The sequence below is a fragment of the Dipodomys spectabilis genome, unplaced genomic scaffold (genome assembly GCF_019054845.1).
Source record: "Dipodomys spectabilis isolate Male_0828 unplaced genomic scaffold, ASM1905484v1 ptg000003l, whole genome shotgun sequence".
Classification (NCBI taxonomy): Eukaryota; Metazoa; Chordata; class Mammalia; order Rodentia; family Heteromyidae; genus Dipodomys; species Dipodomys spectabilis.
In genome coordinates this window covers 14,262,763-14,289,516 of record NW_024870680.1, presented here as the reverse complement: position 1 = coordinate 14,289,516, position 26,754 = coordinate 14,262,763, and the positions used below count along the sequence as shown (strand labels likewise).

Here is a 26,754-nt window from a genome sequence, read left to right as displayed (position 1 = left end):
TACTGAGGAATCAAACTCAGGGCTTCATGCATGCTAGGCAAGCACTCTACCACTAAGCCACATTCCTGGCCTCTTTTCCTTTATATTTTTGGTACAAATGATCACAGCCCACCCAGATTTAAGAGGAGATACAGGCCATACCTGACTATAGGAGGAGTATAAAAGCATTTATGGACATGTAGACATAGAGAAAACGGAGTCTGTCCATCTGTATCTGTTTGTGCAGTACAAGACAAACTGGAATAAGAAGAGAAGTGAGCTAATAGCTGAAAAGCAATGGCTAAGGATCGGTTCTTACTATATTTCCATGTCCTGGCAGAGAACTCAAAGAAGTCAGAACACTGTATTTGAACTTGGTCCTCAAGGTCATTAAAAGGTTCCATCTGGGGGCTGGGAAGGTGGCTCCGTGGTAGAGTGCTTGCCTTGCATGCATGAGGCCCTGGGTTTGATTCCTTAGCATTACATAAGCAGAAAAAGCCGGAAGTGGCCCTGTGGCTCAAGTGGTAGAGTGCTTACCTTGAGCTGAAGAGCTGAGGGACAGGGCCCAGGCCCAGAGTTCAGGCCCCACAATGACAAAAAAAAAAAAAGAAAGAAAGAAAGAAAAAAAAGAAGGTTACATTTGGGACTAGGGATGGTAAAGCACTTTCCTAAGCTCTGGGTTCCATCCTAAGCACCACACAAACAAGAAAAAAAAATTCACAGAGGAGCAATGCCTTTGTGCCTCTGATCATATAAAATAATATTTATTGAGATAAACTCCAGGAAATGGAAACAGGAACACTGGAAACAAGAAATGTTTTCTTTTTTTCTATTTGTTCATTTATCTATTTGGGGGAAGGCAAGGCGGGGCACAGAAATGGAAACACAAATTGTGAACAAATGCAGCAGTAGCATTCACTAGACAGCCAGGCACCAGTGTCTTATGCCAGTAATCCTAGCTACGCAGGAGGCTGAGATCTGAGGATTGTGGTTTGAAGCCAGCTGGGGCAGGAAAGTTCTTGAGACTCTTATCTCCAATTAACCATCAGAAAAGCTGGAAGTGGTGCTGTAGTTCAAAGTGGTAGACCACTAGTCTCTGAGCAAAAAAGCTCAAAGACAGTACCCAGGCCCCAAGTTTAAGTCCCATGACTGATGAAAAAAGAAAAAAAACAACTATACAACTTGTGGGTGGGGATAGGGGAGAAAAACTGGGAGAAAATGAGGGAAGGTGTAAGATTGTCCAAAAATAAATGAAGTACTCTTTACCTGACTTATGTAACTAACCCTTCTGTATATCACCTTTATAATATCAATAAAAATAACTAAAGGAAAAAAAAAGGTACTCAAAGGCTCAGTGCTATTGCTCCAACCTAACAAATACAAGGCCTTGAGTTCAAATCCCTAGTTCTTTTTTAACCAAAAAGTTAAAATATATTTTACCACATTGAAACTTCTTGATCCAATTAACACACACTTTAAAAAATTGAATGGCTCTGGGTACCCATAGCTCATGCCTATGATCCTCTCCACTTAGGAGGCTGAGGTCTGAGGATCAAGGTCCAAAGCTAGCCAGGTCAAGAAATTCCATCATACTCTTATCTCCAATTAACCTCTAAAAAACTACTCAAGAGGGAGAATGCTAGCCTTGAGCAAAAAAGCTCTGAGACAGAGTTCAGGCCCTAAGTTCAAGCCCCAGGACTGGCACAAAACAAAAAATAAAAACAAAACAACAAAAAAATGGGCTGGGAAAGTGGCTCAGAGGTAGAGTGCTTGCCTTGCATGCATGAGGCCCTGGGTTCAATTCCTCAGCACTACATAAGCAAAAAGAAAAATAAAAAGCCAGAAGTGGCACTGTGGCTTGAGTGCTAGAGCACTAGCCTTGAGCTGAAGAGCTGAGGGACAGCGCCCAGGCCCAGAGTTCAGGCCCCATGACCGGCCAAAACAAAAAACCAAAACAAACAAACAAAAAAAGTCAATGGCAAAAAGTGAAAAAGACATGATTGGGAGTACCAAAGAGAGAGAAGTGTAACGAAGAGGATAAATGAAAATGAGTATGATGGATGCTGGTCGTTTGCACAAGTGAAAACGGAGCAATGAAACCTGTTGTTTTAGAAAGGGGAGGAGGAGTGGGCGCGTGAGACAGGGGTTGAATTTGATTGGGATACATTGTATGCTCCACCAGGAGCGTTTCTACTGGGAAATGAGGACTTTTTTTTCCCCCATGTGGTTGTGAGCTATCAGATGCTAAGCAGGGCTTGGTGTGTTGATATTTAGGGTCAAAAAGATTGAGAAAGAAGAGTATATCCTGCCATTGTCAGAGTCCATGATTCAGGTCTTCCAGGATCTGGGATCCATCCCAACTTGATCGGGGAGGGCAGTGGGACTCTGAGTGGAGCTTATACTGCTGCTAGGAGGCAAAGAGGAGGGATTAGGCGGATGAGCCAGCAGGAGCCACAAGAAGGAACCTTTTGAGTTCAAGTCCTACAACTGACCCCAAAAAAAGGAGCTTTGGTGTTATCCTGAGGATAGTGAGAACGTATTAAAATAGGGCCTTAATATATAAGAGAGATGGGGGGGTTAGATTATGGGAGGCATTTTTATTTTTGTTTTTGTTAGGCTGTTTTTTGTTTTGGTGTGTGTGTGTTTGTGTGTGTGTGTGTGTGTGTGTGTGTGTGTGTTGGTAATGGAGCTTAAGCTCAGAGCCTAGATGCTGTCCCTGAGCTTTTACGCTTAATGCTGACACTCTACCACTTGAGCTTGAGCTTCACTTTTGGCTCTTTGGTGGTTAATCGAAGATAAGAGTCTCAGGGACTTTCCTGTCTAGGCTGGCTTTGAATTATGATCCCCAAATCTCAGCCTCCTGATTAGATAGGATTACAAGCATGAGCCACATGATTCAGATTATGGTTTTGGAAGGTCATTCTTGATTGCTATGCAGGATTTACTGGAAAGAAGGAAGCTACTTCCCACAGCCTCCATGGTAGGACAGCTGTGAGCAGGCCGACCTCTCGTCCTTAATCTAGACATCCTGGGACAGGGGAGGTTGAATTCAGTCTAACCATGAGAGTTCTAATCCCAGTCCCAACTTTCAGTTGCTGTTTGCTTTTACACAATTTGGTGAAATCTGATTGTCCCAGAGGGCGATGAAGATGGTATTGGAGAGAGAAATCTGATTTTATGCAAGCGTTAAACCTCGAACTAGCATGATGTGTGTAAGACACTGTACTGGGCACAAGATAGAGAAAAATCATCACTCTTGAATAGCCCAAAGTCAATAGTTGACTCTGGACACATTATCTGGTGTCCAATGAGAATGCGAGATTCAAGTGATCCTTCTAAATCTTTGCTACTACTCATGTGATGGGTTAGTTTTGAGTATCTCAAATAACAGGATCTAAATCCATATTCTTGTCTTCTTTTTTTTAATCCAGTATTATATAAAAAGAGATGTTTAGGGAAGTGATTTCACATGTGCTCCTATGAATTGAAATAAATCCCAGATTTTTTTTTTTGAGGGGGGGGAAATACACACACACACACACACACACACACACACACACATACACACACACCCTAGCCTTGGTCTAGAGATACAGTTGTGTATACAGGTTCAGTATGTAGGTTCTAACCCTGGAGAGTCTGAGAAAAAAACTTCCAGATGCATAGAATGTCCAGCTACGGAAACTCTTACCAACCCAGCCCCTTCCAATTGTAATCACCCTCCTCTGGCACTTCCTATGATCCTCCGCAAGTGGACACTGGAGGAGGAGAAGGCAGCAAGGGTATCTTTCAAGGACCAGGATAAGGAAAGAGGAGTTGCTGAACCAGCCCTAGAGAAAGACATCATTGTATGCAGTGGGGCCCCAGGCCTTCCTCCGGCCCCCAGGCCAACTTGAAACCATAGACTACCTCCTGTTTCTCAGAAATACTGCTTGGATTTCTTGGGGGAATGGAAAGAAATGGCTCCATAGCTGCTGAGAAAGAGGAAGAGAAAACACCCCAGGAAATGTGGATGCCAGGCCTGGCATCATAATAGGATGGTCCAGTTTGGGGCCCAGGAGCTACCAGAGACGATGGAACAGAGGCTGGGAGAGTAGGTCTACACCTGCCCCAGCCCAGGACCTCGCACCTCGAGCACTCTGGGATCTGTATGGACCTCAGTTGGAATCCAACTTTATTCACTACTGTGTGGTCTTGGTTAGCCACTGTCCCTCCCTGAACCTTGATTTCCTCACCTTGGTGATGTGGCTACTAATGCCCACCTCACTGGGTGGCTCCACTGAACTGATGAGGCTGTTTCACAGCCAAGCATGGGGCAGGGGGAGGGCGGTGAGTGAGAAAGGGGGGTTAGTAGGTACCAGAAGCTCGGAGCTCTCTGCTGGACTCGGGAGAACCCCAGAAGGAACAAGAAGGCAGCCCTGGAGACTTCTCTCTCCCCTTGAGGAGGGCAATGTGTAGTCACTACACAACAAAGGAGGAGCCTGGCTCCTAAGACAGGATCCTCCTTCTCCCTCACTCTGCCTCTTCTCATCACCAAGACTGGCTTGAATGGCTTTCCTTGGAAGCCCTTCTTCCATCCCACATGAGCAGCCTACCACTCTCCTTCTTTATTGCCAAATCTCTTAAAGGAGTTATCTGTTTCCTTACTTCCTGGACACCAGCTCACCTATTCCTCCCTCTCCCCCAATCCAGCTTCTGCTTCCAGCTCCCGGGACATTGCTAGTTGTCACAGTTACCAGAACTTCCTTGTCTCCACAGAGGGCCCTTTCAGGTCTCATTATGGCACTCCTCTGCTGCTAGTCTCCTGCCTTCCCTCTGGCCTCCTCCCCTGCTCCCTCACTGAAGCTGGAGGGCTCTGTCCTGATCCCTTGAATTCAGGGTTTGGGTGCTGTCCCTTAGCCTTTTTGCTCAAATGGAGCCACAGCTATCCTTCCAGCTTTTTGGTGGTTAGCTGGAGGTAAGGGTCTCACAGACTTTTCTGCCTGCTCTGGCTTTGAACCAAGGTCCTCAGAGCTCAGTGTTTTGACTAGGTAAGATTACAGGCATGAGCTACCAGCACATGGCTGAGTCTTCTTTTTGCTGTCTGGCCCATTTTGCACCCCAGGCCTGGAGCTCTGCTTTTTTTTTGGTGGGAGGGGAGTTCATTTTGATAAATATTATTCTATATGATCAGATGTGCATAGGCATTGCGCCTTTGTGTTCCTCTCCGAAGAGTATCCTCCTTTGATCTCACTGTGTGTGAATGTCTAGAGTCCTGTATAATTTATCATTCTCAGTGTATTTTAGATCTAGCTTCCTCATGTGAGAGAAAATATGCCCCATTTGATTCTCGGGCCTGGGCACTGTCCCTCACCTCTTCAGCTCAAGGTGAGCGCTCTACCACTTGAGCCGTAGCACTACTTCTGGCTTTTTCTGCTTATATGGTGCTGAGGAATCAAACCCAGGGCCTCCTGCATGCAAGGCAAGCACTCTACTACTGAGCCACCTTCCCAGCCCTATTATTCTTTCTAACGGTTATGTCTGCTTAGCTTTTTTTTTTCTTACGGCTGGAGCTCTAGCACTTGAGCCATGCTTTCACTTCCAGGTTTTTACTGGTTAATTGGACATAATAATTTGATGGATTTGTCTGCCCAGGCTGGCTCCCAACAATGATTCTTAGATTGCAGCCTCCTGAGCAGCTAGGATTAACCCTCACACCTAGAATCTACTAGCACCCAGCTTCAAAATAAATCTTCTTAGGAGGGACACGTGAGGAGAAAGTAAGTGCTTTCTCTTTCAGGGGTGCAAGAGAGAGTTTCCAGCCATGTTCCTCAAACCCCAAACTCTCAAATCATCACCACCACCTTCTCCTCCTGACCTGGAGAGTGAGGTTGGCATTGATGGGCTGCTTAATGGACTTCCTGGATCAGAAACCAAGCCAATGGAGATAACCACCAGAGCTGGCTAAACAGGTGCATAAATTCAGCCAGAAGCTTCTTCTATTAGCTCTATGGAGCTTTGGATGGGCCTGGGCTGGGAGAGGTGAGGAGCATGAGGCTGCAGCAGGGCTCTGATCAGCTGTCCTGAGAGCCCGGCTGAGAGACCAAAGATCTGAGCTATGGTCCTGCCTTACTGCTCATCATTGTGAGGTTTTGGGAAAGATCTCTGCTCTTCTTCAGCCTCCAAATCCTCCTCTGTAAAATGTGGGTAAGTCCTATGTTGTCTGCCTACGGTGAAATACGAGGCCTTCACACATCTTTGACATCACAAGGACTTGGACACACAGGAAAGATGGATTGTCATTTGCCTTTAATTGTGTCAGACTTTCTTCTCAGATTGTGGGCTAAGTTGGCCATCTGACTACAGTCGTGAAAACCCTGGGAGATGAGGAAGCCTGGACATCTAATGCTAGTCTACAGTGTGCAACTGGAGAAGGGTATGATCTATGTCTCTTGTCTCTTGTCCTCCACACACTGTCTTCATAGCTGATGATTGTAAGGCCCCCTGACTTCTGGTTGCAAATCTCCTTACTAAAGTTGATCCTGTTCTTTCTTCTCCTTCTCCTTTTCTGTGCTAGTCCTAGGGATTGAACTCTGTCCCTGAGCTTCTTTTGTGCAAAGTTAGCGTTCTACCGCTTGAGCCACAGCTCTACATCTGGTTTTTAGTGGTTAGTTGAAGATAGGAGTCTCAAGAACTTTCCTGCCCAGGCTGGCTTCAAACCTTGATCCTCAGATCTCAGCCTCCTGAGTAGCTAGGATTATAGGCATGAGCCACAGGTACCTGGCTCAATCCTCCTTAAGCTCAGGGAAGGAGACCACCCATAAAATCAGGAAGTTGCTATGGTTAAGGGCTTGGGGACAGAAGAAATGGCAGGGCAGAAGACAAGGGTCTGGATGGGGCGGCTGTAGGAACTACTCCTGGCTCCAGTGACAACCTACCATTGGATTGGAGCCTGCTGTTGCCAACTTCTGTACTTGCCTCCACTTCCGTAAAATGTGAGAGGCTGGGCCTCCTTGCAGACTCTCTGCAGGAGCACAGAGGAGCATGAATGTCAATGCAACAGGCCAAGTTGGGGGTAATGCAACTTCTTTATTAATATATAATAACAAAAACAATAAAATTCATATCTGCAACTGTTTAGGTCTTTGTTACAAGGTCTTGGTCACTTTGTCTGGGCTGGCTGTGACCTTCAGCTCCGGAGTCTGGGCTCGGAAGACAGTCCAGTGTCCTGCATGGAGGGAGGAAGAAGGAAAGGATGTGTGTGTGTGTGTGTGTGTGTGTGTGTGTGTGTGTGTGTGTGTGTGTGGTGAGTGTACAGCAGTGGCTATGAGCAGAAAAAGCTCAGGGCAGAAGGGATTGTGTGAGCCAGAGGTTGGAGCCCACAGGGAGGGGTGGGGGTGAGTAGCCCATGGTATTGTGTCCAAGTCAGCCTTCAGACAACTTGTCTTAGGGCTGAGCTGCTGCTTTCCTGACCACTGTGGGTAATGATTCTCCTCTGGAACCTACCCTCCCCTACCTGAAGTCTTTGAGTAATGCACAGCAAACTAAGGACATTGAGGAAAGTGATTAGGAGGGCTGTAGTGGAAATGAAGTGGGCAATATGAAAACTTGGGGCTCAGACCCACCTCTGCAGCCCTATTTCCCCGCCCCCCCCCCCCCAGCCAATCCCAAGGCCAAAGCCAGCAGCTTGGCTTCCCGTTTTCTCTCCTGCTGCCAGGTTGAGAAATCTCAGCACTCCAACTGCCCCCCCCTCCCTGCCCACTGGATTCCTGTGCTGGGAACTGACGTCTGTAGTGACACCCCCCAGCTCCTCCCCCTGGCACCAGCAGTCTTGGAAGTCCCCAGAGGCCCAGCCTCCTCCCAGGCCCCATGCTCAGCCCCAACGTCCCACCTTCCTGGGTGCCAGTAAGTAGCCGGAAGCTTTGTGCTTCTTTCTGGAAGTCTTGCTTCCTGACTTTCTTGATCTGAATCAAGTGGAAGATTCCTGGGGGGTAGGGGGTGGGGGGGGAAGAGAGATCCATGTGAGCACAGAAGGTAACACTCTGTGGCCTGTGGACAACATGTCAGGTTCAGAACTGACCCAGCCACCTTCTCTTCCCTGCTCCTGTCCTGTGCAGACACCATGCCCTGCTGGATTCTGTCATTCACCTTCCCTGACATCCAGTCACCGTTGAAGCCCATGTCCTTTGCCTCTTTGCTGACGCTGTTTCTGTCATCAGTGCCATCTGCTCTCACAGTGTCCCCTGTCCACCATGCTGGCAGGGAGGGCAGGAGAGATTGGTGGCTGGCCCAAATGGGCTAGTCCATCTTTTCTTTGGGAATGGCATATATAGTAAGAGTCTACAGCTGTACTTATTTGGACCACAAAGAACTTGGAGATTATAGTGCCTTGCCTGCAGTCTACTCTAACTTGACTTAAAGACCCCTGGAGGGGACCAAGGCCATACAAACACCAACCCTTCTACTGGAAGACCCTCTACTATTGCTACCTACTGCTACTGGGCCATGTGGACAACCATCTGCCGATACCCATCCAGCCGGTCTTAGCTAGGAAGTCCCTCCCTGATCCACCCTCAAGGAAGGCAGTTATTTTTCTCCTTGGCATACCAGTGGCACTTGGATTCTGCTTATCATTATATCATTCCTAGATGCTCTTGTTATGTCTATGCCTGCACTCCTCTCTCCTCTTGGGTCCTGAGTTTGGCTCAAGTTAGTCATGTAGAGTAAATGAAGCCCTGGAAGGATGGTTGAGTGGAGAATGGGTGAATGGGTGGACAGACAGATAGCGAATGAACAGATGGATACATAGGCAGATGGATCATGAATGGATGGTGGAAACATGGACCCTGCCATTCCCTTTCCCTGACTTCCTGACACCTCCACTATAAAACCCATCTCCTTTAGCCTCTTTTCTGATGTTGCTTCTGCCGCAGGTGCCATGGAGGGTCGATGGATGGATGAGTGGGTGAGTAGATAGATGGATGAATGTGTGGATAGACGTATTGACAGATACATTTGTACCCAGTCTGCCCTGAGAAAGAATGAGGTATTTGCTGGATCCCCTGATGTTTGCATCTCAAGGGCAGCCAGCCCCTGGTGCCATGCATGGCAGGCACTGAGGCCCTGAGCTCATGAGCTGGGAGGCTGCACCAGCTGTTACCCACCAAGGCCTCTGTCCAGAAACAACAGATGTAGCCAGTGAGGCCTCAGCCAGGCCAGCACAGCCTTCAAGAAAGCCCAGAAGCAGACCTGCATATGGAGTCAGAGCGGGACCCCATCAAGGGAAACAGAAAGCACAGATCCCAAATACCAGCTTGGTCCTTCAGGCCTCAGCCTGAGTGCCACAGGCTAGCAGGTAGCTCCACAGGCCTGGTGTTAGTGTGAGATGAGGTAGGAACAGGCCCTTCTGCACATTCCCCGTGACACAGGAAAATGGGAGAGGAGGTGACAGGGATGGGTGGGGGTCCCTACACTGTGGTCATGATGGAAGGCGTCATAAAAGGGCTGGGCTCTTTGGCTGGGAGTGAAAAGCTAGTGTGAGGATCATAATGGTACCACTTGCCCTTTGAGGGCTGTGCCAAGTCTGACGGCAGCTGGGCCCTGTGGGTTCCCCAGGGTAGTGCTGGCACTCAGGGTGAGTTCCAAGGAACAGAACAGGTTTGGCACCTCTCTGGCTGAGCGTGAAGCAGTGCAGACAGGAGCAGAGACTGAAGAGCAGAGAGCTGAAGCCCTGGCAGGGCCTAAGAATTGAGGACTGCCTGCCCCCTTCTTGATACCTTTCCAGAATCTCGGGCCCTTAACCTTGAACCACTCTGCTGTGGTTCTGCTGGCTACACTGGTCCCATCTCTCCTCACACAGCTCCAGTACCCACTGCCCACATGGAGGAAGGAAGCAGTGAGTGGTGTCTGACAATGGATGCTGGGTGAGAAGGCCAGAATGAAGGGTAGTCCAGGGGCTCTGCAGACAGGGTGGGGGCCATCTGACACAACACAGTAGGCCTGGCATGCGAAGATGACAAGCTGCCCCTCCTCTTCTGCCCCAACCCCATTTTCTTTTACCTGCTTGGCCTAGTGAGGTTGCGATTGGCAATGCGCTAGCAATTTGTTCTTCCTGGCAGCCTCTCCAACCCCCCCTCCTGTGCCATCCTGGCACTTCCTGGTCTTCTTCAGGTCCCTCCCTCAAAGCAGGTGCCAGCAGGTGGCACTGGGAACAGCCAGACCTGCCTTTGAATCTGTGTTACTGTTCTGTGACTGTCAGCGAGTCACCTGACTTCCCATACTCGGCTCTTAGGCCTACAGTGGGGGCATTAGCACAGACCCGGTGGGTTTCTCATGAGAATTAAATACAGTCCCATTACACATGGGGCCTGCTCCAGATCTATCCCCAGAGCCCAAGGCAGGTAAGCGTAGGCTCTTGAGCATGAATCTGAGGCTTCCCTGCCATCCTGTCTACAAAGTGTCATCGCCTCATGTCTCTGAATCCCTCTGACTTCCCTCTGTCTCCCTCAGGAGCTCTATCCTGCATGAAGCCTTCCCTGCGTAGCCTCGGCTCACTTGAAGCTCCTATTGCACCAGCCTTTAAGCCTGTATTCCTGAACACAGAATCTGGGCATTTCTCTTTCTACCTTCCCAGCACCAGGGATTGCAGGAAGCTGGAGTTAATGTATAGCCAGGGGCTGCAGAATCTTAAGACTTAAGCAATGGTAAGAGCTGCTGACTAACTCCTGGCTCTAATAATCCCCGTGCAGCCCTGGCTTGCACATTTGCCACGAGTAGCCTTGTTTTCCCTCCCTTCCCCTGTGCAAGGCTGGGTATAATCAAAGTCTTCCTCCTTGGGTAGAAATCTGCCTCTCCCATTTTTAAACCAACCTACCTAGTAAGAAGAAGATAATGTCATTTATAGTAGCTACTGTAGGATGGAAGAGAGTTGGGGGTAGGGTTAGAGTTAGGGTTAGGTTAGGGGCCATCCCTACGACATTTTATGTAAGCACCCAAAATCCCTTTTTCCCAATGAACAGAAGAGAAACTGAGGCCCAGAGAGGTCAAGTGATTGCCCAAGATCACACAACTAAGAAAGAACAGAGCCAGGATTCGAGGTGGCAGAGTTGGGGTTCAGACCCAGGGTCTGCCTGATTCCAAAGCTCCTGCTCTATGACTTGACCTTGTGGTCACTCAGAACACAGCTGCTCCCTTTGCCTGGGCAGCCCCTCAGAACCATGAAGCCAGCAGTCCTGGCCCCCTGAGTCTTCTCTTCTCCAGGCTGAACAGCTCCACTTTCTTCTTCCATTCCTCCTACGACAGGGGGGCAGAGTAGAGCAGGGAGAGAGCCGCATCTGACGCCACAAGACATGGGCTCTAGCACCCGTCCTTCACTTACTGGCTGTGTGGCCTTGGGCCAGGTACTTCACCTCTCTGAGCCTCAGTTTCCTCATCTGTAAAATGGGGATAATAATACCTAACTCTCAGAATCGTTGAGGATCAAAGGAGACAGTGAATGTGTACACTCAGAAAGTGCTGCACACATTGGCTGTTATTTCCCTCGTCCTCTTCCACCTCCACCCCCAGCCAAACCCACCAGTGGAGCCACACTTAGAACTTTTGATCGTTTGGATGAGGGCTTAATGTTCCACTCTATCCAGGAATTCACGTTTTATAGGAAGAGGTGCAACTCTCAACAATCCCATCATTGATGAAAACTTCTCTTGACCCCCAACTTGGTGGTAGGAGCAGCCTTGGTAAATGCATGAGTTCTCACAGAATGAGAAATACATTCTGATGTCAACTTACCACAGGGTAACGGAAAAGGCTGAGTGAAATTAGTCTCAAGGCCTAATGCTATGAGGGCCTTCTGCCTGTAATCCTACCATTAGACATCTATGGATTGCATGAGTTGGCTCCTTGCAGGATGCAGTAACCCCATCCCTCCAGGAGAGGGAGCACTTGGAGGCCTTGGCATCTCAGAGCGAGTGAGTTTACCACAATGGTCACAATCACAATCTCCCTACATCTTGGAATCTGGGACTCTTGTACCCAAAGGGCAGCCAGGGCATCTGATGGGTCTGAGGACAGGAAAGGGGACAGGCCAGAGGACCACCAAGTTTCCATCAGGCCACTCACCTTTTACCAGCTTCCAGAGGTAGATCTCCACCTGATCAGAAGCCTCATGCTCAAGGGCGAAGCGGTGCAGGTTGTCTGGGCTTGGGGAGTCTGACATGTGGATGAGGACTTGTTCAGGCATCTTGGGACACTTGGTGGAACTGATCTCCCTGTGGCCAGGGTCAACCTTATTCTCTGAGGGAGACACGAAGCTGATGAAGTATTAAATCCACATTGACTATTCCTCCCGACAATTCTGGTAGTCTACAATTTTACAACAGAGCCCAGAGCATTATTTGATTCTATGTCCATCACTTCTAAGTCTTTACGGTAACATTAAATGGGTTCACTCAGGCCTGACGTGTCCATTTCTGTGCTGCTAACTGCATCTGCAAATGCTGTGGCGTGTAGCTCTAGGTGCACACACTCTAGGTCTGGAGCCAGAGGTAGAGCTCACACTGGCCTGTGCCCTCTCTGCCTTCCCAATCATCCCCCTCCCCACTTCCTTTTACCTGGGCAAATCTTGCAACATTTCCCCGCTACTTTCTTGGGGTTGTTGCAGGGGTACTCGGTGGGACAGGTCACACGCTGGCAGTCCTGGTGACCATCCTGACAAGTGCACAGGATGCAGGGCAGGGGGCCGAAGGAGCGGAAGACCGGGTGCCACACCTCACCGTGAGAGTATGTCTTCCCCCCATGCACACAGGCTGAAGGAAGGAGGGCAGGAAGGGAGGAGACTCAGGGCCTCAGGAACTGGCCAGAGACCCTGACCTAGCAATGCGTGTGGTAGGCGCCTCAGGGAAAGCCTCCCCGCGATCCTTCTCCACACACACAATCTAGCCCAGCCACTTTGCCTGAAAAGTGCAGACTGTGACAGAATACCTGACCCTTGTCCCTGACACCCCCATCTCAGAATCCATCTCAGAGATGCCTGATGGAGACTTGCTCTCCTGGCCTCAAAAGGGGAGTTCTGACTGACAGCAGAACTGAGATCACCTTCTATCACCACCTGGTCGTGGGAGTTCTGGCAGGTCCTTTTCCCCTTCTTTAGCTCAGTGTCTGTTCTGGCTTTTCTCTCTTCACCAGTCAGAGAGCCCTGCAGGGGGTGTCTCTTCCCCTTTCTGACACTACCATTCCCCCCATGCTAGCCCATTGCCCGCTGGTAGTCAAGTTCTGCTCCCTCTTGCCTTTGCCAAAATTTCCCTCAGTGCCACCTCATATTAAATGAAATTAAACTGGCTCACGTGTCTGTCCCCCTCAACTAATCTGTCAGCCCATTAAGGACAGAGGCTAAACTTCATCTCTCTCTTCTTGTTTGTTTGCTTGCTTGTTTTGAGATACAGTCTCAATATGAAGCCCAGACAGGCCTGAAACTCAAAATATTCCTACCTCTGCTTCCCGAGTGATGGGATTACAGGCATGTACCACCACGCCTGTGAGTCCTACTGTTCTATCTATTCTATTCTGTTATAAAGATATAACAAAATATATTGTTAGCTTGGAAGCTAAAGCAGGAGGATCATGAGTTTAAGGCCAGCCTGAGCTACACAGAAAGCCCCTGTCTTATACAAAACAACAAAAACTAATCTTGTTGTACTGTCCCAGGACTGGTTCTGTGTCTGACTCAATGCTCTGCACCTCAGTGTCCTCAGCTGTCAAGTAGGTGCTAGACCTCATGACCACTCAAACACACTCTCAGTTTTGATAGTCTATGAGTTCACAAACTCATGGTCAAGTTGAGATTGGGGACCCAGAGTAGAGGGTGCAGGTGGTAGGAGCACTTGGGGTCCTTCTTTCCCATCAAAAGGTTGACGAGGGCCCAGATCCCACCTTTCTTATGTTTCTCCTTCAGGACAATCTTGACAGTCGTGCTGCCTGCTGCCTTTGGTCGGAAGTGACGAGGGATGAAGCTCAGAGGGGAGCTGAAGCCAGTAGGGGCCGGCGTGCCCAGGCCTCTCCTCCCACCATCGCCAGAACATGGATGCTGGGAATGTCTCTGCAAATGGCAGGAAAAGTGTGGATCACTGACAGTGTGACAGGCCATCGCTGGTGGTGGAGCCAGAAGCAAAGCCACAACAAGAAGCCTGAGTGTGGACCCCAGCAGACTCCTGCGAGGAGAGGGCATAAGCTCGGGATAGAATGATCTGGATGGAGTCTAAGGTATTTTCAGGCAATACATATTTGCAAACTCACAAAGAACCGTGGTTTGAAAACTCAGCCACCAGCAAGCCCTCAGGTTTTGCCAGAGCCAGGGCTCTGGGGCTGGGCTGAGGTGTTGAGATGTGGGAGTGCTGAGATATTGATCTGAGACACACAACTGGTCAGGAATGTGAAGATCTTGATGTTTCGAAAGATTCAGAAGCCAATGTATGTGTCTCTGAAAAACCAAACGAACCCCAAGAAATGCAAACAAGAGGTTTTTTCCCTTTGTCGTTTTTGTGTTCTTTTTGTCTTGTCTGCTTGTTTATCTGTCTTTGTGAGGGACAAAAGGTGAACAAATGCAGTAGTGGTATTCACTAGATACTACGTTGAAAATGAACTGTACAATTTGTGAGTGGGGATGGGAGCGAAAAACTGGGAGACAGCAAGGGAAGGGGTGACATTGTCCCAAAAGAAATGTAGTCTAGGGCTGGGAAGGTGGCTCAGTGGTAGAGCGCTTGCCTTGCATGCATGAGGCCCTGGGTTCGATTCCTCAGCACCACATAAGCAGAAAAAGCCAGAAATGGTGCTGTGGCTCAAGTGGTAGAGTGCTAGCCTTGAGCTGAAGAGCTGAGGGACAGCGCCCAGGCCCAGAGCTCAGGCCCCATGACTGGCAAAAAAAAAAAAGAAAAAGAAAAAGAAATGTACTCTTTACTTCACTGATTTAACTGTAACCTTCTGTACATCACCTTCATAATAACAATTTAAAAAATTACAAAAGAGAAGCTAGGTGCAGGCGGCTCATGCCCATAATCTTAGCTATTCAGGAAGCTGAGATCTGTAGATTGTGGTTTGAAGCCAGACCAGGAAGAAAAGTCCATAAGATTCTTATCTCCAATTGACTGTTCAAAAAACCTGGAAGTGGAGCTGTGCTTCAAGTGTAGAGTATCAGTCTTGAGTAAAAAAAGCTTAGGGACATTACCCAATCCCAGAGTTAAATCCCCAGGACCAACACCAAAAGAGAGAGGGGTGGGGGGAAGGGGGGAAGGAAGGAAAGAAGGCAGGAAGAAAGGAAGGTAGGAATGGAGGGAGGGAGAGAGAGCGAGCAAGAAAGGAAGGAAGAAAGGAAGGAAGGAAGGAAGGAAGAATAGTAACAAAGAACTCCAAGAACTTAACCCCCAAGTGATGACCTGCTCAAGTTACCCAACAACTCAGACCAAGTACCATGCCTAGTGATTCAGTACCCACACAGTCTTTTAGGGATGGGATGGGGCATAAGAGGATGGAGTAACTCTGCCCCATGGCATAGGCCCTACCTGAACCCAGACTAGAATAGAGGGGAAAGGTCATGAGCTCACACTCTTGGGGATTTCTGACAAGGGAAGCCCAGGCTTCATTCAGTATTCCAGGCTCAGGGGACTCAGACTGAAAAGGGAAGGAGTTTTTTACATGAAGACAAGACACAGAGGACCAAAAGAGAAACCAAGTCAGGCCCATTCTTCCATCTCTTTCCCCTCAGACTCCAGAGAGCTTGTACATTTAAATCATCTGAACTTTAGACATGATTGACAGGAGACAAAATATGGAGGAGAAGAGAGAGGCCCAATCCCAGAAAAGGAATCAGTACTCCAGGAACTGGTTGAGGAAGACTAGCCCAGGCCAGAGGCCATTTTGCCAGGAGGCTAGAAGAGGGTCAGAGATTCTGAAAAGGGAATCTGAGGGTTGAGCCTTGCAACTTGAGGAGAGCCACAATGGCAGGCTAGATAAAAGTGTGGCCAGCAGGGTGTAGCGTAGCTGATCCAGGAGGCAAGCCAGAAATGAGGACAAGCCAGGCACTGGGGGCTCATGCCCACAGTCCTAGCTACTCAGAAGCCTTAGCTCTGAGGATCATGGTTTGAAGTCAGCCCAGGAAGGAAAGTCCATGAGATTCTTATCTCCAATTAATCACCTAAAAAGCTGAAGTGGTGCTGTGGCTCAAGCAGTAGAGTGCTAGCCTTGAGCATAAAAGCTCAGGGACAGCACCCATGCCCTGAGTTCAAGCCCCAAGACTGGCATTACAAAAAAATAAAAATAAAAATAAATGAGGACAATAACCAGTCTTCCTGCTTGTTCCTGAGTTGGGCAGATTTTGGCCCTGGGGATAGCTGCAGGTCCCCATCCTGGCTAGATAGCAGGGTACTTACCACCCCCGGAAGCGATGACATGGTGTGGTCTTCAGCAGATTTCTCACTTGCTCCATCTGAAAATTCAAAAACAAGCTAGGTCAGCCTTGGGCTATGGCGATGGCCCTGAAGCCTCTGCCTGTAATCCAGTCTCTGCCCCTTCCAATGCTGAGCACTGCCATAGCAGCAGGGGTGGGGGGGGGGGGGTGGGGGGGGGTGGGGGGGGTGGGGGTGGGGGTGGGGGTTGGGGAGTAGGGGGGGGAAATGGCCCACCTCTCATTACATCCTTGCCTCCACGGATTAACAGAGTCCCCTGCTGCTGGTCATTATTAGAGCTGACTTAATTGGCTGGACTGAGCATCTTGTTTGGTCTCTTTGTCTAAGTCACCTCTTCTAGGACCCTGGGCATCCCTCAGTGGCCATCATGAGTGGCCAGAACCCCATTCCTACAGCCAGCTTAGCTACAGTCCCCCAGGCAACCACTCTACTCAGCTCTACTTGAAGTAACTAGGCCTTGGTTTTCACTATGCATAATCTCTGGGCCCAGTGTGTGTCTCTTGGAGTAAACAGCCTAGGCCTCTTGTATCTCCACCCCACCCCCCCCCATTCCCCTGGAGAGTGAACTCGCAGACTATGGAGCCCTGAGGTTTCCTAATGCTCTGGTGCAGGGTTTTCCTGAACCCCTGCCTCACTGTTCTATCTGGCTCCCATGGAAAGTTCCTGTTTCAAAGACCCAGGACATTGAATTGGGTTGCTGCCTTGACATCACTAGGGCAGCGCCTCCATGTTCCTCTGAGCTCAGAGAAGGCAAGGGATTTGTGGCACTAGCTGCAAGAACCTGGACTAAACTGGAATCAACTGACTCTGGGTCCAGTGGGCCTTCCAAAATGCCAACAAGTGGGAACACATCCAAATTCCTGTTTGAGTGCTTCTTCCTCCAGGAAGCTCTTCTTAGATGCCTCAGCCCACAGAGAGACAGTCTGACCAACTCCCCACCTCCCCCCCATACACCCTCTTTCTCTCTTTCAAGTTCAGCCTGCTTTTCCCTAATTCTGTGTTCTGGCCTTTCTTTTATCCAGAGACTCTCCTTGAATCCTGCTTGCTGGGCAGGTCCTGAGCCCTCATGAGCCCAATCCTGGATCCAGGAAGATGTGCCCTCTCTTCCCGCCTGCTTCCTAGGACAGCAATAATAATGGTCACAGAAGCCTCTCTAAGGGGTGCAGGCTAAGCCTAAGAACTGCGCTGAGGGCGTACTCACCTGTACAAGCCTGGCAGCAGGAGTCGGGCAGGGGGAAGGGTGCGGGACAGCCAGGCTCCGGACAGGTGGTGAGGCCGCAGTAGATCTGGCCCTCCTGAGAAACAGCAAAACAGGGCTGGAAATGAGGCCTGAGGACCACCGACCAGACTCCAGAGCTGGGAGCAAACTGCCTGGTGATCTCAGAGGGGTCCCCAGTACCCTCCTACCCTAGGCCCTGAAGATCACTTCAAAACCAGTCTTCCCCAGGTTTTCATAGCAGACTGTGTAGGGACGGGGGAAGGGGGTTTTATCCCAACCCACAGATGAGGGAGGCCCTGCCGTCTGCCCAGAGACACAATGGGGCCAAAATAGACCAGAGCCTGCTCTTCTGGCTTTTCCTATGGAAATCACCATCCTTCTCTGCTGACCTGGAGCAGGGCCCAAGCATGGACAGGGGATAGGGGGTGGGGGTGGGTGATGTCTGGCTTATCTTGATCTTATTGGAAGCCCTTCACCTCCAACTTCAGGGCCTATTCAAGAATGGCAGCACTGCAGGGCTCAGGGCTTTCTGGGAGATAAGGGCTTGCATTTCTCCCCAGGGGCATGTCCGTGTGGGCTGTGAAGATCAGCAGACGGCAGAGCTGTGAAAAATAACTGCAAGGCCTTGAGTTCCTTCCATGACTCAGAGATGTGGCCTCCACTGATGCCAGAAGGCAGGCCAGTCCCATAGCTAGGGATAAAAAGGAAGAAGGGAAACTCATGTCTCCAGGGAGAATGGGTTCAAGGAATTACTAGAATGTTTTCACCAGCCCAAGACTACCATGTCTGCCTCTTCCCACAATCCTCTCTTAACTCAGGCTTCTCCCTTCCTGGGAGAAAAACATGGGCTTTTGGCTCTGCCATTTATAAGCTCTGTGACCTTAGGAAAGCCATGTAACGGCTCTAAATTCAGAGATGCTCATCTGAAAGAGGAGTAGTAATAAATAGCCTTCTAGGGCCATTAAGATAATATGTGTGTGTGTATGCATGTGTGTACACACACAAACACACACACACATACATCTATATATAAACATAATGTATTTCTATGGGCCTGGTGGTAGAATATTTTAGCCTGTGGCAAGAAGCATAGCTCGGTAAATTCACTAAGGATTCAGTCCCCATTGTTGATAAGTTGTGGACTGAAACACAGATGCTTTCATATTCATCAGATAGATGGGAAGTTATCAATGAAGGTCACTTGCCAAGGTCACACAGGGAACCAGGACAGAGCTGGAGCCCCAGCCTGGGCCTCTGACACCTCATCTACAGAGGATGTCAGTGATCACCTCATCCTACTTCTCATGGGCTCAGAGGAACTCATGCCAGAGAAGGCTCAGCTGGTCAGGAGCTTGGAGAACAGAGGCTTCTCCCACCATTCAGTGACTGGTTGTTAAGCCCCAAGGTAAACATAATATGCCAGGAGCCTCTCGCCAGCTTGGAAGCATCCACACCTAGAACCCGACAGGCGAAAAGGGTGAAGACATTCCAGGTCAGTCACCGCTCAGTGGCTTCCGTCTCTGACCACATGGCAGAGTTCATCTTGCTGTCTGTCTCCAGGCCCAGCTCTGACTACTGGCAAGGAAGATTCCAATTAAATCCAGTCTCTGTGGCCCAGGACTGATGATTGATTGTGACTTGATCACTCACTCTGAAGTTACTACAGGCATCCCCTGTGTGTCAGGTTCTGGCCTGGGAGCAGTGGAGGGTACAGATACAAAATGCTTCTCCTCTCAAGGAGTGCAGTGTCCCCTGGGAAAACCAGAAATGGGCTACTGTCAGTACCAGGTGACCAGTGCTTAGTAAGCAGCTTGGGAGGCCAGATGCTGGTGAGTCACCCTGTCACCTTAGCTACCCAGGAGGCTGAGATCTGAGGATCATGGGTCAAAGCCAGCCTAGGCAAAGTCTGTGAGACTCACCTCTCCAATTAACCACCAAAAAAAAAAAAAAAAAAAAAAAGCTGGAAGTGGAGCTGTGGCTCAAGGAGTTGAGTGCTAATCTTGAGCAAAAAAAAAAAAGCTCAAGTAAAGAGGCCAGGCAAAGCCCAAGGCCTGACACCATAAGGAAAGGAGAAGGAAGAGGAAAAAGAGGAGAAGGAAGAAGAAAGAGAGGAAAAGGAGGGGGAGAAGAGGGGAAGGAGGAAGAAGAAGAAGAGGAAGAAGGAAGAAGGAGGAAGGAGATGGAGGAGGAGCATCAAAGCAGCAGGAGCAGCAGCAGCAGCTTGGAAGGGTATAGAAGCCCAAGAAAGGTTACCTTAGAAGTAGGGCATCCAGGGCCCCAGACGTTCCCTTCCCCCTAAGCTCCCTCATTCTCATCTCAGCTCCCCCACCCCTGCCCACACAGCTGTGCTCTTTGTGGGGTGGGCACTGGCTTGGGCTACGGGGACGTAGAAGGTCTTACAGTACAGCGGCACAGGGTACACTGGTTGGGCAGGCGTGTGGGGAACAGCTCCTGGGCACTGAAGATCTCTCCATGTTGGTGCATGGTCCCATTGTGCTGGCAGGACTTGGGGGGAGCCCGGAGCCCAGAGGGTGTGTGGGGTTCTGTAGGAGACCAAGAGTAGGGGGAAGAAGAAAATGAGGTTTCATGTGGCTCAAAGATCCCCAATAGAATGAGGCCATTTTTTTCTGAAGATTTTTTTTAAATGTATCTTTAAGAAGTTGTACAAAAGGGGTTTCAATTCAACATGTGAGTTTGTGAGTACAACACATCTCCATCAATGTCACCCCTTTTATTATTCTCCCCCATCTCTCCCAACCCCACCCATCTCCTCAATTTGCTTGGTGTCATTTTCACGTATGTACGTTGAATAGTGTGACTGCCTTCGCCAACCCTTCCTTTCTTCATTAAGATCCTGCATTTTTTAAATCTCTTCTTGGCATTTAAACTAATTTCTGGGCCAGGTGTGGTACCCGTTTATAAGTCCAGCTATGCAGGATGCAGAGGTGGGAAATTACAGACCAAGATAGGCCCTGGGCAAAAGCCTGAGAACCTATTTTAAAAATAATAACTTCCAAACATACAGAGGCATGTGGCTCAGGGGATAGTGATTGCCTGGCAAGTGTAATTCCCTGTGTTCAAACTCCAATATCATCAAAATAAACAAATTACTTAGGCCCTGGTTTGTCTTCCCAGCTATTCTCCATATCAGGTATCTAAGAGATCCTGCTGATACCTATGTGTCACTGGGTATCTCCCTCCAACACAGTCCCAGAGCCCCTTAGTGTTTGAGGCCCAGAAGCATTGTGGAGCATCTCAGGGTTCCAGGCACTGTTCTAGATGCTAAGCCATACAGCTGAGGAAGAACAGGGACCTCACCCTTGGGAGTTACGTGCTGTCAGCCCTCATCCTTCTGGGTAGAGGTGTGTATCCCTTGGTCCTGAGACAACTCTGCTCATTCCTATACTAGGCTCCTCCCCATAGACCAGGCCCCATGCTGGGCATTGTAAATGAAGTGAAGTCCAAGACTCTGCCCCTACCATGAAGAAGTCAGGCACAGCACTGACTCTGCAGTGTAGTGAGGACCAAGACAATTACTGTTGTTATTATTATTATTATTATCATCATCATCATCATCATCATTGTGGTGGTGGTGGTCTGGGGTTAGAACTCTGGGCTTGGGTACTGTCACTGAGCTTTTTTTGCTCAAGGATAGCATTCAACCACTTTGGGCCACAGCTCTACTTCTGGTTTTCTGGTGGTTAACTAGAGAAAAGAATCTCACAGACTTTCCTGCCCAGGCTGGCTTTGAACTTCAATCCTCAGATCTCAGCCTCCTTAGTAGCTAGGATTACAGTCTAATTTAGGACAATTATTTTTATTTTTTAATGTGTTTTATGGTTTTTAATAGTTTATGTATTCTTTTAAAAATTTTATTGTCAAGGAGATGTACAGAGGGGTTACAGTTACATAAGTAAGGCAGTGATTACATTTCTTGTTGAACTTGTTACCCCCTCTCTCATTTTTCTCCCTCTTTCCCTCCCCACTCCTAACAATTATTTTAAAAATAGGGTCTTACTTTTTTTTTTAATCCCGGGGCTAGCCTGGTCTTTGATCCTCCTATTTACGCTTTACACTATAGCTGGAATAAAAGGCATGAGCTACTGGACCCAGCTATTAATTGAGATGGGGGTCTCGCTACTATTTGTGCCTAGGGTGTCCTAAGGCAGGGATCCTCCCAATTTCACCTGTGTGCCTAAGATTCCAGGAGTAAGCCACACTCCACGTCCCTGATCACCTTCATGATACTTCTGAACATTTATTCTCCTCTCAGGCTCTCCCCTTCCTCCTGGCTCTCTGGCACGGGCTACTCAGTCATGTCAGATTCTTCTCAGGTCAATTCTCCTCCTTTACCTCTACTTCAGAGAATTCCAGGCTCCCAGACTCCTGGAGTCTTGAATCATGGACTCATAAACATTTCATACTAGGCCCCACAGAGCCTCCAAACCTCAGTCCAGGGAAGACTCTCTGAGTTCATACACTAACCCCTTTGGTTACTCCCGGCCCCAAGGTGGTAATCATGAAGTCTCCTCTACAGAACTATTATGCTTTAGATATTGTTTATGCCCCCAGAGGTCTGTGTGCTGAAAGTCTGGTCCCCAGTATGGAGGTCTTAGGTGCTGGTATGACCTAAGAAGTAGGTCCTAGTAAGTTGGCTAGCTATTTGGGACAATGTAGTTCTCATGGAATTCTAGTTAGTTAGCAGGAATAAGTTGCTAATAAAGCAACTTCATCACTCGCCTCTTTCTACGTGCAGCCAGCTCCCTCCCCATGACTCCATCAAGATGGATCCTACCAGAAGCTGAACTGATGAGGCAACCAGATCTTGGACTGTCAGCCACTAAAACTGAGCTAAAGAACCCTCTTGTCTTTATATTGTGTTCTAGCATCGGCAAATGAACTAATACAAGGGTCTGTTAGCCCAAGACAACACATCTTCACTTCCTATGGTGAAGTCCTTACCTCCATTAACTAGTTTCTACTTTTTCTTCCTCTTTCTGACAGGCACACAGACTTAAGAAACAGAAATTAGTTATGATATCAGCCCCGTGTGGGGATCCAAGATGCATCCTGGGAGAATCTCAGTGTCTCAACACCTCTGCTGGGCAGAGATTTCCCCTCTCCTCCTAGGAGCTTCGCTTGGTCAGGGGCTTGCATCAGGAGTGAGATGCTGGTCAGTAAGCAAGGGAGAGGTCAGAGTAAGAGGAGGAGCTTACCCACACATCGGGGACAACACTGCCGGGGCTCGGTCACAGGATGCGGGCAGTGGACAGGTGGGCAGTGCAGGCGGTAACAGCTCACATGGGCATTCTGAAGAGGACACAAGAGTCAGCTGTGGTTCTGCCTGCATGGATCTTCTTCCCAAACCTTCACCCCAGCTGCAGAACTCTACCTAGTCCTAAGCCAATAAGGGGATTAAAAGCAAACTGGGAGCCCAGCCCCTCCCCCTACTCACTTGGCCCACTCATCCCATCTGAACCCCCCTCCCACCTGTGGGAAGATAGGCCTGTTTGTGGTTTGCATCCTACAGGACAACTTGACCAATCCCCTATGGCTCACACATGTAATCCTAGCTACTCAGAAGGCTGAAATCTGAGGACTGGGGTTCAAAGCCAACTCACATGGACAAACCTGAGAAACTTTTATCTCCAGCTAACCAGCAAAACCAGAACTGGAGGTAATGGCTCAAGTGTTGGAGCATCAACCTTGTATGAAAAAGCTAAACAAAGAGCATGAGACCCAGAATTCAAACCCCAGTACCGGCCCAAGGGAGGAATAGACCATATGAGGGCAGGTCAGGATGAGAACAAGACTAAAAGCTAGATGCAGAGAAGACTTGAGTCAGCAGTCACCAGTGGCTCACACCTGTAATCCTAGCGACTCAGGAGGCCAAGATTTGAGGATTGCAGTTCAAAGCCAACTGGGGAAGGAAAGTCTGTGAGACTCTTATCTTCAATTAACTACCAGAAAACCAGAAGTGGTACTGTGGTTCAAGTGGTAGAGTGCTCACCTTGAGCTGAAGAGCTCAGTGACAGCACCCAGGCCCAGAGTTCAAGCCCCATGACCGACCAAATGGAAGAAGGAAGAGGAGGAGGAGGAGGAGGAGGAGGAGGAGGAGAAGGAGGGCGACTACTTGAGTCTCCCTAAATCACCAACTCTGGACAGAGCCTTTAGAATTGGCACCAGAAAACAAGGGGCTCCAAAGTTTGCTTCTTCAATATAGTAAGTAGGAGAAAACTGGGTGGAGAAAGATCCCCAAAGACAAATGAGCAGAATAGTATGAGGGGCCACTGCCCATTTTCAAAGTGTTCCCAGCTTGGCCAGGCAGCTTCTAGACCTTCTTCAGCATGCCTATGCCTTGTTCTTCCCAGTCACAGGCTCAATGAATTACCAGGTGACCAGCCATTCACACCTGCCTTGCCATTCAATCATGAGCTCCAAAGGAATTGTCAGCCTATGGCCTGGCTCCAAGAAAATCCAAAGAATGAATGAATGAATAAGTGAATGAATGAGAAAGTGAGCAATGAGAGCCAGAATAGGAGGCAGAGAGGCTCTGTTACATGAACTAAACCAGCTTTGTTCAAGACTCTGCAGGTGGCAAAGTTGACTTCTACCTCTTATCCCCAGGCTCCTTCCTCCTGCCCTTCCCACAGCATAAGTTCTAGAGAGCCTTTCTATAGAGGCACAAGGCCTAGACTGCCTGAGCCCCCTGGGGTCACTGCTGCCCAAGATGGCCAGAGGTAATTGCAAGGCCTAGTGAATGCCAAGAGGTATGGCCAAGTCTACAGAATTGTTTGTGTTCCAATGAAGCCTTCTAAAGGCCTGGCACACACGGCTGCTCAATGTTGAGATGGTAAACTGAGGTCCTCGGATGAGAAACCAAATTGGAATGGGAAGAAGCGTGTAACCTGAAACGTTAGAATTTTCCCTTTTACTCTGGCCATGTAGGAGCCATGGGTTAGGGGTGGTCAGCAGGAATTAGGCGGAGACAGGCTAGGGGTAGAAGGGTACAGGCAAGGCACCTGGTAGGGCCCATTGTGGCTCAAGAGAACCTCTCAGGAAAGGCATAACATCCCTTGTGGAGAAGCCAAGAGGCAGGAGCTTCATAGTATATGTGCACAGAGGGGTTCATTTTAACAAGAGTACAAGAGGAAGGAACAGCCATTCACTTCATGTGTGCATGCATGCATGCATGCATGTGTGTGTGTGTGTGTGAGAGAGAGAGAGAGAGAGAGAGAGAGAGAGAGAGTGTCCTGGGACTTGAAGTCAGGGCCTGGGCACCATCCCTTAGCTTTTTGTGCTCAAGGCTAGCATTCTATCACTTGAGCCACAGCGCCACTTCCAGCTGTTTGGTGGTTAACTGGAGATAAGAGTCTCGTAGACTTTCCTGTTCAGTTGTTTTCAAACTGCTCAACTCAGATCCCAAGCTTTCTGAGTAGCTAGGATTACAGGAATGAACCCCAGGTGCCCATTTTGCCTGGGATTTCTATCCTCTGGTACTCAGCCTCCTAGGTAGCTCAGATTCAGGTGTGAGCTACCAATGCCCAGCCCATTCATACTTTTTTTGACTGAGACCAGGACTTGGTTTCAGTATCTGATGTTTGTTTTTGCTTACTAGTTGGCTCTCAACCATCTGAGCCATGCCTCTAACACCTCCCCCAATTCATACTAATTTTTTTTGTCAGTCATGGGGCTTGAATTCAGGGCCTGGGCACTGTCCTAGAACTCTTTTGCTCAAGGGTAGGACTCTACCACTGGAGCTACAGCTCTACTTCCAGGTGATTACCTGGAGATAAAAGTCTCATTGATTTTCCTGTCCAGGTTGGCTTTAAACTGTGATCTTCAGATCACAGCCTGAGTAGCAAGAATTACAGGCATGAGCCATCAGTGCCTAGCCCATTCCCACTTTTGAAAGGAAAAAACTATAAGGTTAACTCACACCGATTTCACCTCTGCCTCTGAGTAGCTAGGATTATAGGTGTGCAATCACATGCCTGGCCTGGCCTTAACTGTTTTAGAAAGAGTTGTAAGAAAAGGACTCCTAAGGAGGTAACATTTACATTGGCATGATCAGTATTATGTCCAGGTGTTAACTGCCTATAATCATAGGTAAACACTGTGGCCAGGATCTGTGCACTGTTCTGGATGCCGAGCAGTCTCTGGTGGACAGAGCATTCGCTCTTTCCCTCATTCAATATGTGCCTTGAATCTACTGGGTGCCAGGCCCTCTTCTAAGCACTAGGAACACAGGAGTGAGTATGGCAAGCTTTCTATGCTCTCTAACCTCTATGAAACTAGAGGTTAGAGAAAGACTATAAAAAAGTAAAGTAATCAAGCCAGGAGTCAGTGGCTTACCCCTGTAATCCTAGCTATTCAGGAGGCTGAGATCTGGGGGATCATGATTCAAAGCCAGCCCAGGCAGGAAAGTCCATGAGACTCTTATCTCCAATTAGCCACCAAAAAAGCCAGAAGTAGATCTGTGGTTCGAGTGGTAGAGCACTAACCTTGGGCAAAAAATGCTCAGGGAACAGCACCTAGGCCCAAGTTCAAGTTCCAGGACTGGCATGCATGTGTATATGTGCATGTGTGCATGTGTGTGTGTGTGTGTGTGCGTACGTGCACACACACATATCATGGGAATGGACAAAGTGAAACAAACCAATATTGGATGTTAAATTTATAGCAATAATAAAACAAGGTAATGTGATTAGATTAACAGAGCTGACTGTTTCATGCACACTAGGGATCGAACTTATGCTTGCTAGGCAAGTGTCCTATCACTTCAACCTTGTCTCTATCTTTTTGCTTTTAGTCTTTTTCAAATAGCATCTCATGCTTTTGCCCCAGCAGACCCCAGATAATGATTCTCCTACCTCTGTCTCCTGAGATTATGGGTGTGTACCAATATGCCTGGTCCGGGATCAGCTACTGTTTTAGATACAGCTATATGTGAAGCCCTCCTGAGGAGGTAACATTTATATTGACATTATCACTAGTATGTTCAGAAAAGATCATTCTACCTTCTTGGTGGGCAATGGAGTCTCAGGTGGAACCCATTAGTAGGTTTGTGTAACCACCCAGGTAAGACATGGAGGTGGCTAAATGAAGAAATGAATGAGAAAC

General features: G+C 48.6%; 1 protein-coding gene across 2 annotated transcripts in view; it reads right to left on the bottom strand.

The window, feature by feature from the left end:
• Positions 1-7,050: 7,050 nt before the first annotated feature.
• Chrdl2 (chordin like 2) overlaps positions 7,051-26,754 on the bottom strand; it is a 31,360-nt gene continuing 11,656 nt past the window's right edge. Inside the window, exons 3-12 of one of the 2 annotated variants that reach the window (XM_042688007.1) lie at positions 22,848-22,941; positions 20,032-20,174; positions 17,614-17,707; positions 16,377-16,432; positions 13,885-14,050; positions 12,567-12,761; positions 12,076-12,249; positions 11,336-11,390; positions 7,850-7,942; positions 7,051-7,186 (exon numbers count right to left, since the gene is read on the bottom strand). In XM_042688007.1, the coding sequence (XP_042543941.1) occupies positions 7,096-7,186; positions 7,850-7,942; positions 11,336-11,390; positions 12,076-12,249; positions 12,567-12,761; positions 13,885-14,050; positions 16,377-16,432; positions 17,614-17,707; positions 20,032-20,174; positions 22,848-22,941 (1,161 nt within the window). In that variant the 3' untranslated portion in view covers positions 7,051-7,095. The remainder of the gene's footprint in view (positions 7,187-7,849; positions 7,943-11,335; positions 11,391-12,075; positions 12,250-12,566; positions 12,762-13,884; positions 14,051-16,376; positions 16,433-17,613; positions 17,708-20,031; positions 20,175-22,847; positions 22,942-26,754) is intronic. The other variant, XM_042688015.1, reaches the window with a different exon arrangement.